Source organism: Scomber japonicus, chromosome 20, assembly GCF_027409825.1.
Source record: "Scomber japonicus isolate fScoJap1 chromosome 20, fScoJap1.pri, whole genome shotgun sequence".
Lineage (NCBI taxonomy): Eukaryota > Metazoa > Chordata > Actinopteri > Scombriformes > Scombridae > Scomber > Scomber japonicus.
The window spans coordinates 15,815,247-15,831,814 of record NC_070597.1 but is presented as its reverse complement, the minus strand read 5'-3'; the positions used below and the strand labels follow the sequence as shown (position 1 = coordinate 15,831,814).

At 40.9% G+C, this 16,568-nt stretch overlaps 2 protein-coding genes across 2 annotated transcripts; one reads left to right on the top strand and one right to left on the bottom strand.

Annotated features, from left to right (window-relative positions):
• Positions 1-806: 806 nt before the first annotated feature.
• Positions 807-9,441, top strand: eif3c (eukaryotic translation initiation factor 3, subunit C). The gene is made up of 23 exons (XM_053341309.1): positions 807-937; positions 1,888-2,005; positions 2,092-2,157; positions 2,275-2,464; positions 2,593-2,718; positions 2,994-3,045; positions 3,394-3,515; positions 3,699-3,832; positions 4,019-4,169; positions 4,499-4,602; positions 4,769-4,910; positions 5,011-5,136; positions 5,362-5,455; positions 5,581-5,768; positions 5,979-6,203; positions 6,290-6,481; positions 6,867-7,038; positions 7,128-7,287; positions 7,987-8,052; positions 8,165-8,252; positions 8,417-8,582; positions 8,758-8,799; positions 8,992-9,441. Exons 2-23 carry the CDS (start codon positions 1,908-1,910, stop codon positions 9,069-9,071), a joined length of 2,784 nt encoding a protein of 927 aa, XP_053197284.1. The 5' UTR covers positions 807-937; positions 1,888-1,907; the 3' UTR covers positions 9,072-9,441.
• A 1,151-nt stretch (positions 9,442-10,592) lies between these two features.
• On the bottom strand, positions 10,593-16,155 carry prodh2 (proline dehydrogenase 2). The gene is made up of 11 exons (XM_053341421.1): positions 15,864-16,155; positions 14,889-15,329; positions 14,564-14,754; positions 13,638-13,764; positions 13,073-13,144; positions 12,868-12,948; positions 12,633-12,776; positions 12,368-12,534; positions 12,070-12,180; positions 11,671-11,759; positions 10,593-11,161 (listed from the first exon to the last, which is right to left on the bottom strand). Exons 2-11 carry the CDS (start codon positions 15,120-15,122, stop codon positions 10,992-10,994), a joined length of 1,386 nt encoding a protein of 461 aa, XP_053197396.1. The 5' UTR covers positions 15,123-15,329; positions 15,864-16,155; the 3' UTR covers positions 10,593-10,991.
• Between the last annotated feature and the right edge of the window lie 413 nt (positions 16,156-16,568).

The window sequence follows — 16,568 nt, the reverse complement described above, 5'->3', positions numbered from 1 at the left end:
AGTGTAACTACAGAAATTGAAGTTGACATGAAATGAAATGCGCAAAAAATGCCATATGCAATGGCTGGCTCCCTGAACCTTGGAGGAGATGGAGGGGTTGGAGAAAGGTGGACGGACGGACAGACGGACAATCCTGCTCTCCAATTAGCAGTAGGATATACAGACCTGTAGTGGAGTAGACGGACTGTGTGAGTATACAGCAGGGTTGTCAAACTCATTTTAGTTCAAGGGCCACATACAGCCCAATTTGATCTCATGTGGGCGGACTGTTAAAGCCATTGCATATAACCTATAAATAACTTTACTAGAATAAACCATCTGTTCACAAACCAGATTAATTTATAGTCTAATACTCTGAGATGCAATTTCAACTGTATTATGTCTCCGTTTTGTTTTTATTGTTTTATTCATCACAAAGCTTGTTCATCAAGATAAGTCGTCCCAAACATGCACAAACCTGGTAAGAGATACTGATAACAGGTGTCCAAACCCACCGAAGCAAATTTAAATCAAGTTACAGGTTAATTATTTCAAGTTGAATGGCAAGCGAAAATAAGTAAGAAAAACTTTCAGCCACTTTCAGACATTGCAAAGTTCTTCAGTGGGCCGTATGTTTGGTATACAGATATATATCCAGATCTGCAGTGAGTAGAGAGACTATGTGAGTATACCAATACATAGATCTGGAGTGAGTAGAGAGACTGTGTAATATCCATAGGTAATAGACTATATACAGATATACAGATCTGCAGTGGAGTGGAGCACGGATCGAGCATCCTCATGCTTTGTTGATCTCTACGTCACTTCCTTTCCTGACGCAAGTACCCGGCAAGGCTGCTGCACGCCTTTAATTGTGGCCGCTGTTACAGCAAAACTGGATTTTAAAACGATTCAAAGTAGACAGACACGCCACCGAATAACTTTCACAAGGACGTAGGTGAGTCTGTCTCGATAACAATTGATATAAATATGCTCGATTACTCAGCGGAGTGTGTTTACCGGTTAGACATGCGGGGAGGCCCGATGCCCCCTCTCAAGCGTCCTGTTAGCATTAGCTTAGCATCGGCGCCACGTTAGTTAGCCAGTCAGTGTTAGCGTTGCGTTATCAGATATAACGATAAGTCGGCGCTAGCTGGGCAACTAATGAGCTACTGTATGTGTATGCGTTACCTGGGTTCAGAAAAAGGAGAATATGTTAAAATCGTAACGTAGCTAGAGATGGGCGTTACATTCTGACTGCTAACGTTACTTGTTGTACATCTGTCAAAGCTATAGCGTCGTTTCATAGCCATTAGCACACACCGACCCCGGCAGCTCGGACTTGTGTCTGCAAAGCTAAACCATGTTTATTCTTGTTTAAAAGCCTTATAAGTGTGCGCTGTCGTTGCACAGTGAAGCAATCATTATCATTGGCTGCTAGTTTCAAAGTGACAGTGAAGCTAATACTGGTGAGCACAATAAAGCTAGCTGATAAAACCATAGACTGTATATAAGAAATAAAATCTGTAAGCCCCGTTATAGTTCTCATACTGGCAACACACGGTGGTGCCATTACTCCATCATCTATATTAAAGACGTTTATTACACTTGTGGTGTTATTAACGTAACACAAATGCTGTTTCTCCAGTGTTGCTTAGCAGCAGCAGCATCATGATTAGGAAAGTTAAAATCCGCCCTTACAAGTGGAAGTTTATTGTGATTGAGTCCTGTTACGTTAATTGAGAGCATCATCAGTTGATTCTGAATATTGAAAATTAGTTTTTCATTCATGTTTAATTAGTAATAGTAAGCAAAACAGTTTCCCAAACGTCCATAGAGCTTAGATGTGTTGTCATCTCTTAAATGCAATGTCTAATTTTCTGACTTTCTTTCATTTGGTCTTCACAGATTAACAGGTTTCTTCAACAATGTCTCGTTTCTTTGCCACCGGGTCTGACAGCGAGTCAGAGGAGTCCTCATCCGCCGATGAGATCGCCCCTAAAGCACCCGGAACAACTTTCAAGCAGTCAGTGCTATATGTGCTTAATCTCATCATTGTGACTGAAATTCTGCTATTTGAAGTGATCTCACACATCAACATTGTTTTCACAGATCACTGCTGCTCAGTGATGATGAGGAGGACACAAAGAGAGTGGTACGCAGTGCCAAAGACAAAAGGTTAGTGAGGCTGTTTGTTGAATACGAATTTGACTCAGCAGTTTGACTTCAGCATCACTAAAGCTGCACAGATTGTCTTACTAGTTTTTGTGTTTTTCATTCATTTTTAAATCTTAGGTTTGAGGAGTTGACCAACTTCATCAAGACTATCCGCAATGCCATGAAGATCCGAGACATGGCCAAATGTCTGGAGGAGTTTGAGCAGTTATGTCGAGCGTTCCTCAAAAGCAAGAATATAGTGGATAAAGAGGGTGTTCCCTCTTTCTACATCCGTCTCCTGGCCGACCTGGAGGACTATCTGAACCAGGTCTGAACTCTATGAATTTTAACGTCATAATTTGCAAAAAATATTGACCATCTTAATAAGTATAGTTGGACATGCACATTTCCCAGTCAACACTTTTTAAAGCAATGCAATTAACTTTTTCTTTTCAGCTTTGGGAGGACAAAGAGGGCAAGAAGAAAATGAACAAAAACAACGCAAAAGCCCTCAGCACATTGCGTCAGAAGATCCGCAAGTACAACAGGGATTACGAGACAGAAATCGCTGCTTATAAGGAGGTAAATAAAACAATTTCCTCTCTGTGTTTCAAACATCTCAGAAAATGTGTAAGTTGAAAGATATGAATTATGCTGCTGGCAGGTTTGTGACCAAAAGTTAGCTGCCTCCATCTGCAGGATATTAATCTTAACCCACAACCTGTCCAGCAGTGCTGTGTAAGATGTTGGTTTTACTTGGCAGTGTTTGGACATAATTGTGGACTTGTTAGTGCATCGGAGGATCCTGAGAAAACAAAGTTCTCAATGTCTTGTCGCTCTCTTTGTCCCTGACTTAGAACCCGCAGGAGTCTGCAGATGAGGAGGAGGAAAAGGGACCAGAGGATTCTGGTAAGCATGCTGTTTAATCTTAAATGATATGATTCTCAAAATTGCACAAGAAAATAAACAAACAACATTAGTACATTAATCATATGAATTTAAAACCCCAACATTTTTTCACACTTTTTCACTCAGTTTTGTGAATCAAGATTTGTTCACAAATGGGAGAAGAGGTTACATTACAAATTGTGAAATAATTTGCATTTATAAATGTTATCATCTCAAAAAGTCACAGAACAATTAAGTAAAACTTTATTTTTATGCTCATATTAAGATCCCAGGTTGGATATAATAATGATTGTATTGAATGAATGGAGACATCAATTCATCTCCCCCCTTTTTTTTTCGTTCTGCAAGGTTCTTCATCTGATAGTGATGGGGAGGGTGGTGATGACGTGACAGCCAAGTCCTTCTTGAAGAAAAAGCCTGAGGCTTCCTCAGAGGCAAGCAAGTTCCTTAAGTCTGCCAAGGGATCCGGGGTAAGTGATCACCATGAATATTTTCTGACATTTTATTGATTTAATTGAGAAAATAACTGGAAAATGATTTGCTTGACTACAAAAACACAACACAGGAAGGAAGAAATGTTTCATAAAATAGCTAAGACTCATAATGAACTACTGCTGGAGCTAATGTAATGGACCTCTGTCTCCCTCTGACAGGATGAGTCATCTTCCAGTGATGACGATGAGGATGATGAAGACTGGGGTTCAGACACCGTTGATAGTGGCAGCGAAAGCTCTGATGAAGGAGGAGAAGGAAAGAGTGCTTCCCTGGCCATGGTCTTCCTCAAGAAGTGAGTCTTCCTCTCCACATCTTTGTATTTTGTTTACAACAGAGAATATTTCTAAAACCTCAGTTTTGTTGGACAAAACAAGCAATTTGTTGGCATGTTTGGTATTTTATGGATTTTGTGGAAATTCAATAACTTACAGACTGAAATGTAATATATTATGCTATAACACACACTCTTTGTCATCAGGACCCAGGGACCTGAGAAGAGTAGCGAGAAGGTTGGGAAAAAGAAGAAGCCCAAGAAGAAAGAGCGGCTGGAGGAGGAGGCTGAGGAAGAGGGTGGCGAGGAGGTTGAAGGAGGCTGGGAGAAGGTGAAGGGAGGAGTCCCTCTGGTCAAGGTAAAAAAGAGATGATAAAGAAAGCCTTTTTGATCAACTGCTGTCATGATTATCTTTGCTAAAAATGAGATACAACAGTAGATGATGCACTCATCCAAAGGTATCACAATACCATTTCAAGCCCAGAAAATTGCTTCTTTTTGTTTCAGGGCAAAAACATTAAATATGCGTAAAGAGCTATACAATTACTTGTCAAATATATGAGTGTAAGTCATTAAAAGTAACAGTATTTATAAAGAACATATTGGTTCGAAAGAAACAACCACATGATGTGAATCAACACATTATGTTAGATGTGAAACTTTTTTGTATTGTGTTCAATCTATTAGGAGAAGCCCAAGATGTTTGCTAAGGGCACAGAGATCAACATACCAGTGGTGGTGAAGAAACTCAATGAGATCCTGCAGGCAAGAGGCAAAAAGGGAACAGACAGGTAACACAGCATCATGCAGCAAAGACTGTGTGTGTGTGTGTGTGTGTGTGTGTGTGTGAAAGGCTTTGTTCACCCACACTTATAATATGTGCTGAAATATAAGATTGGTTACAAACATTTTAAAGCATAACAATCATATAGAAACTCCTGACCTTCTCTGTGACAGGGCTGCCCAGATTGAACTGCTCCACGCTCTGTCCGCCATTACTGCCGAGAATAACTTGGGCCAAGGAATCCTGGTCAAGATCAGGTTCAACATCATCGCCTCCCTCTATGACTATAACCCCAACCTGGCAGCTTTCATGAAGGTAAGTGATGCCGTTTTTCGAAATGTTAGACAATCTGGGCGTATACATGGGGGAAAGTTGGTGTTTCAAATGGACTCATTCAGACTTTGTGTCCCATCAGGCGGATATGTGGAAGAAGTGCCTGGACTGTATCGATGAGCTGCTGGACATCCTCTTTGATAACAACAACATCTTCATTGGGGAGAACATCGCAGAGGACAGCGAAAACCTGGCCATCTCAGATCAGGTATCCCATCCTGTTTTCTTAGCGTGTCCTTTTTTTTTTTTAGCTTTTGGGGTTGTTGGTTTTTTTTAACTTTTAGTTTAAATTGCTTTTATGTTAGGGTGGCAGTTTATCCTGGCTGATAGAGAGACTCACCCAAAACTGAATCCCTGTTAGTCTTTTTACATCTGTATTTATTTTAATCACAAAGTATATAATATGGGTTTGTCTTTATTCTGTGTTTGTTAGCCATTCAGGGTGCGTGGTTGCATTTTGACGCTGGTGGAGAGGATGGATGAAGAGTTCACCAAGATCATGCAGAACACTGATCCCCACTCTCAAGGTGAGTTACGCCCGAAAAGCAGACTCAGGAACTTGGGTTGGGTCTGAAATTCCAGCAAAGAATCCCATTATTCTGTTGCATCATTTTCTAGCAGCTCATCGCTTTTCTCTTCACTCTCCTTTCAGAGTACGTAGACAACCTGAAAGATGAGGGGCGAGTTTGTGGCATCATCGACAGACTGCTGAACTACTTGGAGAACAAGGGCAGCACAGAGGAGATTTGCCGCGTCTACCTGCGCAGAATCATGCACACCTACTACAAGTTTGATTACAAGGCCCACCGTCGCAGCCTTGGTCTCCAGGGAGAATCCAAGGTAAGAAAGGCACAGAAGCGGGAGCGAGAAAGACACTTAATTCAAGTAGCAAAAAAAAAGGGAGTAGTTTCTTTAATTGATAGAAACTGACAGAAATGACTTCAAAAAATGACTTTGCTTCGTGACTTATTTATTGAATTTGTTTATATTTACATGCAGTTTCTTGTCATGAGCCGAGTGTGACGTGTTTTCCGTTTTGCCTATGCCTAGTCCGAGCAGGACCAGGAGGAGAGCGAGGGCGAGGACAGCGCTGTGATCATGGACCGTCTGTGCAAGTTCATTTACGCCAAGGATCGCACCGACCGTATCCGTACCTGCGCCATCCTCTGCCACATCTACCACCACGCTCTGCACTCACGCTGGTACCAGGCCCGTGACCTGATGCTGATGAGCCACCTGCAGGACAACATCCAGCACGCCGACCCGCCTGTACAGGTAGGCAGGCAGACACAAAGCTGCCACAGTTAATAGATGAACTTTTCATGATTAATCCTAAATGTCAACACTTTTAATTTCCTTAGATCCTGTACAACAGAACCATGGTCCAACTGGGCATCTGCGCTTTCCGACAAGGCATGATTAAGGATGCCCACAATGCCTTGCTGGACATCCAGTCCTCTGGCCGTGCCAAGGAGCTTCTTGGTCAGGGTCTGCTCATGAGGAACATGCAGGAGAGGAATGCCGAGCAGGAGAAAATTGAAAAGAGGAGACAAGTAAGACTAACATCTATCAGGAACGCCTTGGTAGCCGAGTGGTTACCGCTCATGCCACATAATGGCAGCGTCCCTGGGTCGACTGGGGCAGGTGACCTAAGTTCAGTTCTACCGAAGCAGTTTTAGGGAGATTCGCAGATGTTAGTGCAGCAATTAGAAAGTGCCCTTTTTTCTCATTTATGAACTATCACAGTGAAAATCTTAGCAGAGCTACCATTTATTATTTTTACTATTGTTGTTGTTGTTGTTGTTGTTGTTATTATTACTATTGTTAATATTGTTCTTAAGTAGTCTGATCTAAATATTGGCAGCACTCCCGACTTGATGCCATGTTTTACAGAAGTTGACAGCAGTTACTAAAACATGACTTTGACATCTGTCGCAGGTACCTTTCCACATGCACATCAACCTGGAGCTGCTGGAGTGTGTGTACTTGGTGTCTGCCATGCTGCTGGAAATCCCATACATGGCTGCCCATGAGTTCGACGCCCGCCGCAGGATGATCAGCAAGCAGTTCCATCACCAGCTCAGAGTGGGAGAGAGACAGCCACTGCTGGGTACGCAACATGTTGCCTAACTATCCTTTATACGCCAGTCCAAAGAAGAAACCACAGAAGATAACTTTAGTTTTCTTGTTGTCCTCTAGGACCCCCAGAGAGCATGAGGGAGCATGTGGTGGCTGCCAGTAAGGCCATGAAGATGGGAGACTGGCGTACCTGCCACTCATTCATCATCAATGAGAAGATGAACAGTAAGGTTTGGGACCTGTTTCCTGAGACACAGCGTGTACGAGAGATGCTTGTCAGGTTAGTAAACATAGGTATTATCATTCATTGATTAACTCAGTAACAAATGTGCATGTTTGTCATTCTTTTTATGCGTCCACAAATGTCCACTTAAACTCAAGGATGAAATGATTAGAATTTGGTAATGAAAGGTCAACGGTCAGCACAGTTTTGGCCATAACTCAAGAATTCTACACTAATTATGACAAAGTTTCACACAGATGTCTAATAGAATGAAATCATGAGGTAATGACATTTTATATCAAAAAGGTAAACTTCACTGTGACATCCTAATGTTCTGCAAGAACACTTTCCTCTCCATTATTCAACACCATAACTCAGGAACAGACAGGGAGACTGTGACTTTATTTAGATTTTGCTCAGATAACGAACTGGTGACACTAACTTTAGTGCCCACCTTGACACTGGTGATTGTTTAGATCTTGTGTGCTGTGGAATTGCAGATGGTACACCATGTGACGGAGTGCATTGTCTGTTTTTCTTTCTTTCTTTCTTTTTTTTTACAAAAAAATCCACTTAATACCTTTTTTATTAATTTCCTTCAAAGTCTTCACTTCGAATATATATTGAGTATAGAGTAATGTGTAGAGTGAGTCTTGACAAACATGGGTGTAAACTACAACTTGACTGGTTGGTGGAGGCATACAATCTTGAGGCATTTCTACCTTCTCTGACTGTAATTATTGTTTTCTTCTGTAGGAAGATTCAAGAAGAGTCACTGAGGACTTACCTGTTCACGTACAGCAGTGTGTATGACTCCATCAGGTAAGCACAACATTGAAGTTATTAAGAGATGTTTAGCATGTGATGTGTGCTGATCTCTCATGACATCTCTACTGAGTGGTTTTTAATTTATTTTTTTTAAATTGCCCTCCAGCATGCAGACACTATCTGAGATGTTTGAGTTGGAGATACCCACAGTTCACAGCATCATCAGCAAAATGATCATCAACGAGGAGCTGATGGTAAGTTTCATGAGTTTCTCTGCTGCTTTGTTAAAATTAGATAATGAATTGCAAATGGGTTGCAACAGTAATGAATGTCCCCAATGATTTTTTTCACTTCTACACATTAAGTTTCTATTCACATATTTCCTTAATTGAGTGCCCCTCTGTCCTCTTCCCGACAGGCATCACTTGACCAGCCCACACAAACAGTGGTGATGCACCGTACAGAGCCCACCTCCCTGCAGAACATGGCCCTGCAGCTGGCTGAGAAACTGGGCAGCTTGGTGGAGAATAACGAGCGCGTGTTTGACCTGAAGCAGGGCGTGTACGGTGGTTACTTCAACAGAGGTGAGTTCAGACCTCAATGCCTCTCTCTCACAGTATGCCTTACTGTATTTTTATGTTAGGGTGTTGTTCACCTTGTCTGTCAATGACCGTGAGACATTAAAATACTTCTGTTGCTATTCCAGGCTGATGTGCTAGCTTAGAAACAATACTGACTGGTTTGTTCCTTCCATTACAGATCAGAAAGGCGGCTACCAACAGAACAAATCTTACAACAGAGGTAAGTAAAGCCACGCAGAGGTTTTACTTCTGATCACCACATGATGACCTTTCTAAGCCAGCATGCCTCTGATCTTCTGCAGAGGCTGTTTGCTACGTATTCATTGCTGTGGTTATGATGCGGACTGAGTTAATTTGCATTTAACTTTTAAATAGAGTTTGATGCTGATGAACAATCTTTGTATGTCCACAGATCAGAAAGGTGGTTACCAGCAGAAACAGGGCGGCTACCAGCGAGGTGGCTACAGAAATCAAAACCAAAGCAACTACTGAGCTTTGGCCGTTTGGATTTAAGTCCCGCAGCCTGAACTAGTCTTCATTCCATAACAACAATCACCACCACCTGACTCTCTCTGCTTGGCACTCGGCTGCGTGCTTGTCTCCGTCATTTGACTTGAAACTGTTTTCAGCTGAGCGTCATCGCAGTACAAGCCTTTCTCACTGCAACTGCATAGTGTGACATTTCAGTGCTGCCATCTCCTTTGATACATGTAAAGAGTTTTTAAGGTTATTGCTAGTAAGAAGATGTTATATTATAAGCATTGTGGTGCAGCGGGCTTGTGGCAGTTCAGTCAGGTGACAGACGTGTCAAGAATTGTTATAAGTAATCTAATAAACAATAAAAAGTGTGTTTTGAGCCTTCTTTTTGGACAGTTTTTGATGATTAAAATACAAAGACCCCACTCTTCTACCAACAACAGTGAGAATCAATAACATTAGATCCCAAAAACCACCCTGCATGAGTTTCACACATTCAGAAATAGTAAGTACAGAGCAAGTAATGTATACACATGTAGGAGGGTATCTTATCATTTTTCCACCACAATTAGTAATAAAGAACAGATCCCATTTAGCAAGATAATTTTAGCCTTCAAGAATGCCATTGAGTCCTTGTTCACACATTTTAACAACTAAACTCAGATTTGAACTACTGCTCATGTTCTTTGTGACATTTTACACAGAGTTGAGAGAGCAATCTGCTTTTGGATGAGTTATGTGTAGTCTGAATAATATTTTATTGGATTTTCTGTCTGTAGCATGTGGAGACTAAACACTCAGTAATCTGCATTTAACATTACACACAGACTAGTTGACCTGAAGGAGAGCACTGACAAAGAGAACTAAAATGTGTGGATTTGTTTTAAGAGAAATGATTAAATGACAGCTCTCAAGCAGGGTCTTAGATTTAGTAAAACTAGTGCGGTGCCCGTGGAAAATCAGTTTTTGCCTGTGTTTTTACTACAAAGTCAGAGATCCAAACTCTCCCACATATTGATAGCGGCTCCTTGACGCCCGCAAATGAGATCCAATCTTCCGGAATCTGGAGCTAGCAAGAGCGCGCGCTAGTGAGTGACTGCGCGTGTGTGTGCGACTATTAATGCAGCGCGTGTCTGATAGCTCTGCGTTGCCGCTTATCAGAGCACACCTGTCACGTTATATTCAATCGGATAAACGGATATCGAGATATATGTGAATAACAGACAGATGTTCCTGTAATTTATAGAGATGACGGATTTTAGTATCCAAAGAAAAGCTTTGACCAATCCGTTTATTTCCTCGGAATTGATTCTTCTTTCTGAGAACATTAGAGGAGAGTGGTTTAAACTTTCCGTTTAGGGGTTGGCCGACTGTCAGTAAAAACTAAAGTAAAGTTGAAAGATTAACTAGTCAGATCAGTGGGATATATGTGTCAGAGAATGGCAAACCAGCGTCACTGTTTCAACACCACTGACACATCCTCTTTTACTAATCAGCTTTTTTTTCAGCCCAGCCAGCACAAAAGAAAATAAGTGATACATTTAAGTATTTTATTCCAAAAAAACACGAAATATTGTCAGTTTGAATGTACAGCAGAAACATTTTTAAATGAAAGTAATTTATATTAATATATTTTACAACTTCTCCAACAAACAAAGCATTTATAATGCATGTATTTATTGCTCTCAGTTGTCATCAAACCATTGAAAAGTGTCATGCTTTAGTTCTTCATCACTGTACAGCATTATATAACTTTCATGTAAGCTCTATAAGGGAATACAAACTCAAGTGCACATGGATTTTAATTTTTCTTTGGTGTACTAACAATGCTCAAATGCAGCTTTCTGATTTTATATACTATCCTGATTGGGATCCTTAATACTAGTGTGTGTTCAGCAGAGTTAACACTGATCACTCCTCTGGGCTGGTGGCCTGTTAGCTGCCTCCTCTCAGCCTCCTCTTAAACTCTTGCCTGAGTAGATCCCTTTCCTTGCGGATTCCCTGCAACACGGTGCGGTTCTCCTGAGCCCGACGCACCAGGTAGGGGAGCGTGTCGTCCACTGAGCCGTACGGCACTGACTTGTACACAGCATAGCCCTCCTTAGCTGGAGGGAGGGAGAGAGTTGACATGAGGAAGGGAAATTAAAGAGAAAAACTGTATAGATGGGAACACAAATATGTACAAAATTTTAAAACAGCCCACTGAGTGTTTAAAGATTTGAGTTGCAATATCCAACTTTCTACATAATCTTAATCATAAACTGTTTCATAAGACACAGCACTTAATTTATTACTACGTTTTGTCTTTGGCAATTTGTCAAGAGTATTTTCCACCCATGCACACCAGACACCAGAATTAGTTTTGAGTAAATGAAATAGAGCAGCTCCACTTTATGATTTTGGGTGAGAGGGTCGGTGTATTCTAGAGTTTAAATGTTGTAAATGGTCTAACTTTTCATTTGCAGGTTCATTTATCATAACAAGCTTGTTGCAACACATGTCAGACTACCCTGGAGTAAGGCACTGAACCTCGTGTTGCTCATGTGTTGTGAGATGCTCTGGAGAAAAGTATCAACTAAACACTGAAAAAAATGAAAGTTGGAGCTCAGCTTACCCAGAGTGAGGGAGACATGGTCACACATGCCCAGCAGCTGGCCAAAACACACTGAACCTCCATCTCTGTCTATCCCCAATTCGTCAATCCTGAAGATACAAAGGTTATATTAGATAGATAGATAGATAGATAGATAGATAGATAGATAGATAGATAGATAGATAGATAGATAGATATCAGTGGTGAGTGGTTCAAAGATATTTTACAAAACACAATTTTACTCTATGAATTAAAAAACTATGAATTATTGGAGACTTGCATTCAGTTGCTTGTAGCTGAGTAGTTATAACATACATGATTCATCAAGTCTTTTTTTCACATAGGTTATGATAGTTTTCTGCTGTAACAGTAATTTTAATTTAATTAAATTTTTAAAATTCATTTTCCTCATGGTCTAACCGTTTGGCAGCTCGTCTCACTGACTCCTCATTGTGCGTGGCGACTATGATCCTGTAGCGCTCGGGATTCTGGGTAATGACGTCCAGCATTACATTCAGAGAGCCGTTATAACTGCACAAACACAAGTGAACAGATTAAATTTTTAAATTTCATTGTCAGAAATGATCTGTTAAGTGTCCTATATATTCCCTACCAGTCTTGATTTGATTTTAAAAAACTTTTCAGCAGAAGTGGATTGGGTAAATTTGTCCAAATCCAGTTTCAAGTTTTATTTGATAGTTATGATCCCTGCCACCACCTGTCATTGGTGTCTTCCCAGCATTTATGGATGGGGTCTTGGCGATCCTCTTTCTCTGCCAGTTTCCTCTCTTTGTCCATGTAGGCTCCTCGCACCAACTTGACTCCCAGACAGAAACCCTCAGTCTTGGACAGACGTAGAGCCTCTAACAGGAGAGACCTGGACTCCTGAGACACATAGACACAGAGGGAAGTATTTGATAATGCCTCTATTTTCACTATTTTGCTCTGATGTTTCTAAACGGAGTAAGAGTAAAGACAGCTGCCTTCAGGTAACACTGGTATGTGTTCCATATCCAGGCACCATCTTTGTTAAACTTCTTCATCATCGCCATGGTTACAAGGGAGAGTGCGGGGTTCATGTAGGTGTACTCTGCATCAACCAGGACTCTGACTTTGTTGACACTGGCCTAAGAAACACCAAATAAACAATGAGTGACAATAATTCAACTGAGAAGTAAAATAATATCACACTGCTGCTCTTCTCCATCATGTCTGCACCTCAGCTATTCTGTTGAGTCTCTGCAGGCCACAGAGGAAGTGCGCAGCTTCACTTTCATCTAAGCCAGGGAAGTTTATTGGCTGAAAGAAGCAGTTTCAGGCAAAGGTCAGAGGTAATTTCATGTCTGAATCACATGCTTCCACATTGCAAAAAGTAAGGAGCTCATTTGAAAAACTTTGTTACTGAGTTGGATTGTGGACGTACCTCTCCGTCCATAGCTCTGACAAGGAGATCCATGTTGTATGGTTGTTTTGCAATGAGGGTGGTGAGTTTCACCTTGACACAGAGGAGACAGATTCATCAATCAGAGTGAATACACACTATCTGCTGTAAGTTAAAAGAGGCAAAAGCCTTGGGGGGTAAACTATGAACACCACACAACATGTTGAGCATGCATGTTCAAAATGTGTGTTCTTATCTTTTTTCTCATGTGTTTGAACCACATTCAGTCACTATGGTCTAGTACACCATGTGTCAGGGTTCTCACATGGCCCCAGAAACCTTGAACTGACACTACTGGTTTCCTGACAACCAAAATGCTCTAAAAGATAATGAAATATACTGATGAATGTCATTGGTGTCACAAAAAAAATCTAAATTTAAAGCCCCTCATTAAAAAAAATAATGATTTCACATTTCAAAGTTAATCGGTTAATTAAAAATGTCTTTCTTGAAATTGCTTGTACCTCTTATGTGCAGTAAATAGCAGTTAACAAATCATTTCTTAAACACATTATGAGAGGTGACTCTGAGATGGAGGTCCACTTACACACAGCTCTGGGCTGAGCAGGGCAGTGATCTTCAGCTGCATCATCGGGTCTTTGCTCCAGGCGTTGCTGTGGGACATCCGCACACATTCCAACATGGCATCCATGTTGTCATCATATCTCTTCTCTCTGGGGGTGTCAAAAGGCAACATGAGGCTTTAATGTATTTTTGGATCAAATCTGAAGTGTGATATTTCCAGTGAGGCTGAAGTGGTCAAACTAGGAGAGAGTGTGGTGTACTTAAAGGTTTGAATTTAGATGTGCTTTGCAAAGAGATTGAGAGTGAGACATAAAGTCTTAGACACTGTGGGTTGAATCCCAAACACATCACAGACTTTTTGCTGCAATGTGTAGCACATTCTGCACATAGTTCCAGCAAATAAAACAGCATGCAGACTGATTTCATATTTTTGCCTCTTACAGGACAGCTGGCATAACTGTTAGAGCTACACTACAAGTCACTGTTACTACTTCTTGTTCTCTGAGAGTAAAATGTACAGCATCCAATTAGCAATTTGTTTGTTTCTTGTTTCTGTTTTCAATCATAAGTAAAGTTGTTCACTTGTTTTGTGAAATCATTGTGCACCTGCTGATCTTTTTTTTTCTTTTTCTGACGTGGCAGTAATATACTTTCATACCCACCTGTTATTTTGTGTCAGAGAATATTTTTATGTGCTTTTGGTTTGTCTGCATACACTATGTCCAAGTTTAAAGACCCCCTTCTTACACTCAATATCAATTGTTTGTGTTTCATTTTTCCACATTAAACTCAGGTCTTTGGAGAGCACAGATTAACTTTCTCCCTTCAACAGATGAATGTGAAAACAGCTTCTAGTGTTCTGCACAGTGAAGCCCAAACACCCAATTGAAGTAAAAATAAGCCAAACACATTTTGTCAGTGGAGAGGGGCTTCAAAAATGAGCCATACCCGGTGCTCTCTCCCAGATCCTCTTCAATAGGTACTGCCAGCATGGGCCTCAGTCCCAGCAAGCTCATCTTCTCCATGGACTGAGAGATCTCACTTTCATTTTCTCCGGCCACAAACTGGGCATACACAGTGGGCCGCAGCAGCAAGGAGAACCCCCTCCTCCCCAGCAGAGTTCGTGCTACTGACATCAGCTGAAAGAGGGAGAAAAGAAGGATGGAGCTTCATGAAGTGAGATCAGAGACATGGTCTTCTCACCCACAGTCCTGTCTCATTTTGTTGACTTTTTCAGACAGATGTAACAAAATAAACACAAAAGAAGTCTCACCTTCCCACAGTTATTAATCAGCACAGGGAAGGAACAGAGGCGGAAGATACCCAGAGCACGCAGCAGCTCGCCCCAACTCTTCACCTTGAAGGCGCTGGGATCCTCAAAGGCCAGAGTCGTTGAGAGCTGGTCGGGCGACTTGGATGCCACCATCCTGGAGGGCACTGTACCCAGCAGCCTCAGCGTCAAGAGGTGAGGGAGCGAAGGACGCAAACCAGAGCACAGCATCATCATCTCTGGAGAAGAGTGCGTTTGTGTGCCTGTATGCTACTGACTTAACATGCAGGAGTTTGAATTGTGAAAAATGTTTGTGTTAATCTTCGTTTTTTGTTTTTTTTTAAATGTGTGCCCTCTCTGCTGAGGTAGTAATATCTGACATGTGTGTTAAATAGAAATGCAATGATCCATTATCAGTGCTGAGGGGTGAGCTCATTTCAGAACCTGTAGGAAAAGGAGAAATAAGTGAGCATGCAGTTATCTGCTTCCTGTGAAAAGTGACACAAATGAAGAGTGACAACAACTTCAAACTTCTTTTTGAATGAAAAACAATACAGACATATGAAACAAATTTAAAAAATAACATAAAGTGTCTTAGTAAGGTGTTTAGCCAACAGAACAGCTTCAATGCACCTTAGTATTGATTATACAAGTCTCTGAACTGTACTGAAGGACGAACACCATTCCTCCAAAAGATATTCTCTCATTTGGTGTTTTGATGATAATGATGGAGTTCGTTGTCTAATGACCAAAATCCCAGGTGTTCACTTGGCCAAAACTTGTTCTGCTCAACAATTTCATACATGCCACAGAGCATGACTAGGTGTTCACCACTCATTCATTCAAGTTTTTCCTTTAACGTGTCTGTCTGTATTATGAAACAGCTTTAAGGAGATTAGTAAGTAAAAGTTAAGAGTCAGGACAATTTGAATCAAATTCTAGTCATTTCTGTCATTGAAATAAATAGTAACACCTTACCTTACATCCTGAGAATGGCACTCATATAGGATATAGGACATATAGGATGAAAAGCAGAGCAGGTGCGATTTCAGGTTTTGTGTGTGGATCTGTAAAATACATTATCTTTTGGCTAGCTCACTGGTTAATAAATGACTACGTGACAATTTGAGTAAACAACAAATTGACCCTTAGCATCAACCCACGAGAGTTCCCCTGCTTGGACATCAGCAAACTGGACATTAAAAGCTTCCTATACCACCCATATACCCACCTATACACCCATAATAGTTGCTTAAATACAGTTTTCAGTCTTCATCTCTCAAATCATTGTCCCAATTATGTTTTTTTATAATTGCATTCATTATAATTAATTTTGAACAGAGCTAAAGCTGAGTTGTAATCCAAGGTTTTATGAATGCACATACAATCACATAACCTAAAGTTAAGTACTTGTATAATACAAAAATCCCTCAATGACCCAGAAAGATAAGTGGACACACAATAAAAGCTCTGGAGAGATTGGTTATATTTTGGGAAGGATTTAGTTTAAATGTCTTACCCCCAAAAGACCAAGCAGTGCAGGAAAGGAAATGATTAACTGCTGTCTGCCACCAACCTATGTCATCTCTGACCTCACAGACTGAAAGTTTTCTAAGTTCAAACCTTTGCTACGCTGGCACTGTTCACCAACCAGACATGCAATTACGAATAGTTGTTCACAAA

What these genes read in the sequence shown, in the direction of transcription:
- eif3c (XM_053341309.1), top strand. Translation starts at nt 1,908, where the DNA reads ATGTCTCGTTTCTTTGCCACCGGGTCTGACAGCGAGTCAGAGGAGTCC. An exon ending in CCCGGAACAACTTTCAAGCA is followed by an intron (nt 2,006 to 2,091) that starts GTCAGTGCTATA and finishes TTGTTTTCACAG; the next exon opens with ATCACTGCTGCTCAGTGATG. An exon ending in CGGTGGTTACTTCAACAGAG is followed by an intron (nt 8,583 to 8,757) that starts GTGAGTTCAGAC and finishes CTTCCATTACAG; the next exon opens with ATCAGAAAGGCGGCTACCAA.
- prodh2 (XM_053341421.1), bottom strand. Translation starts at nt 15,122, where the DNA reads ATGATGATGCTGTGCTCTGGTTTGCGTCCTTCGCTCCCTCACCTCTTG. An exon ending in GACTCAACAGAATAGCTGAG is followed by an intron (nt 12,777 to 12,867) that starts GTGCAGACATGA and finishes GGTGTTTCTTAG; the next exon opens with GCCAGTGTCAACAAAGTCAG. An exon ending in CATACCAGTGTTACCTGAAG is followed by an intron (nt 12,535 to 12,632) that starts GCAGCTGTCTTT and finishes TATGTGTCTCAG; the next exon opens with GAGTCCAGGTCTCTCCTGTT.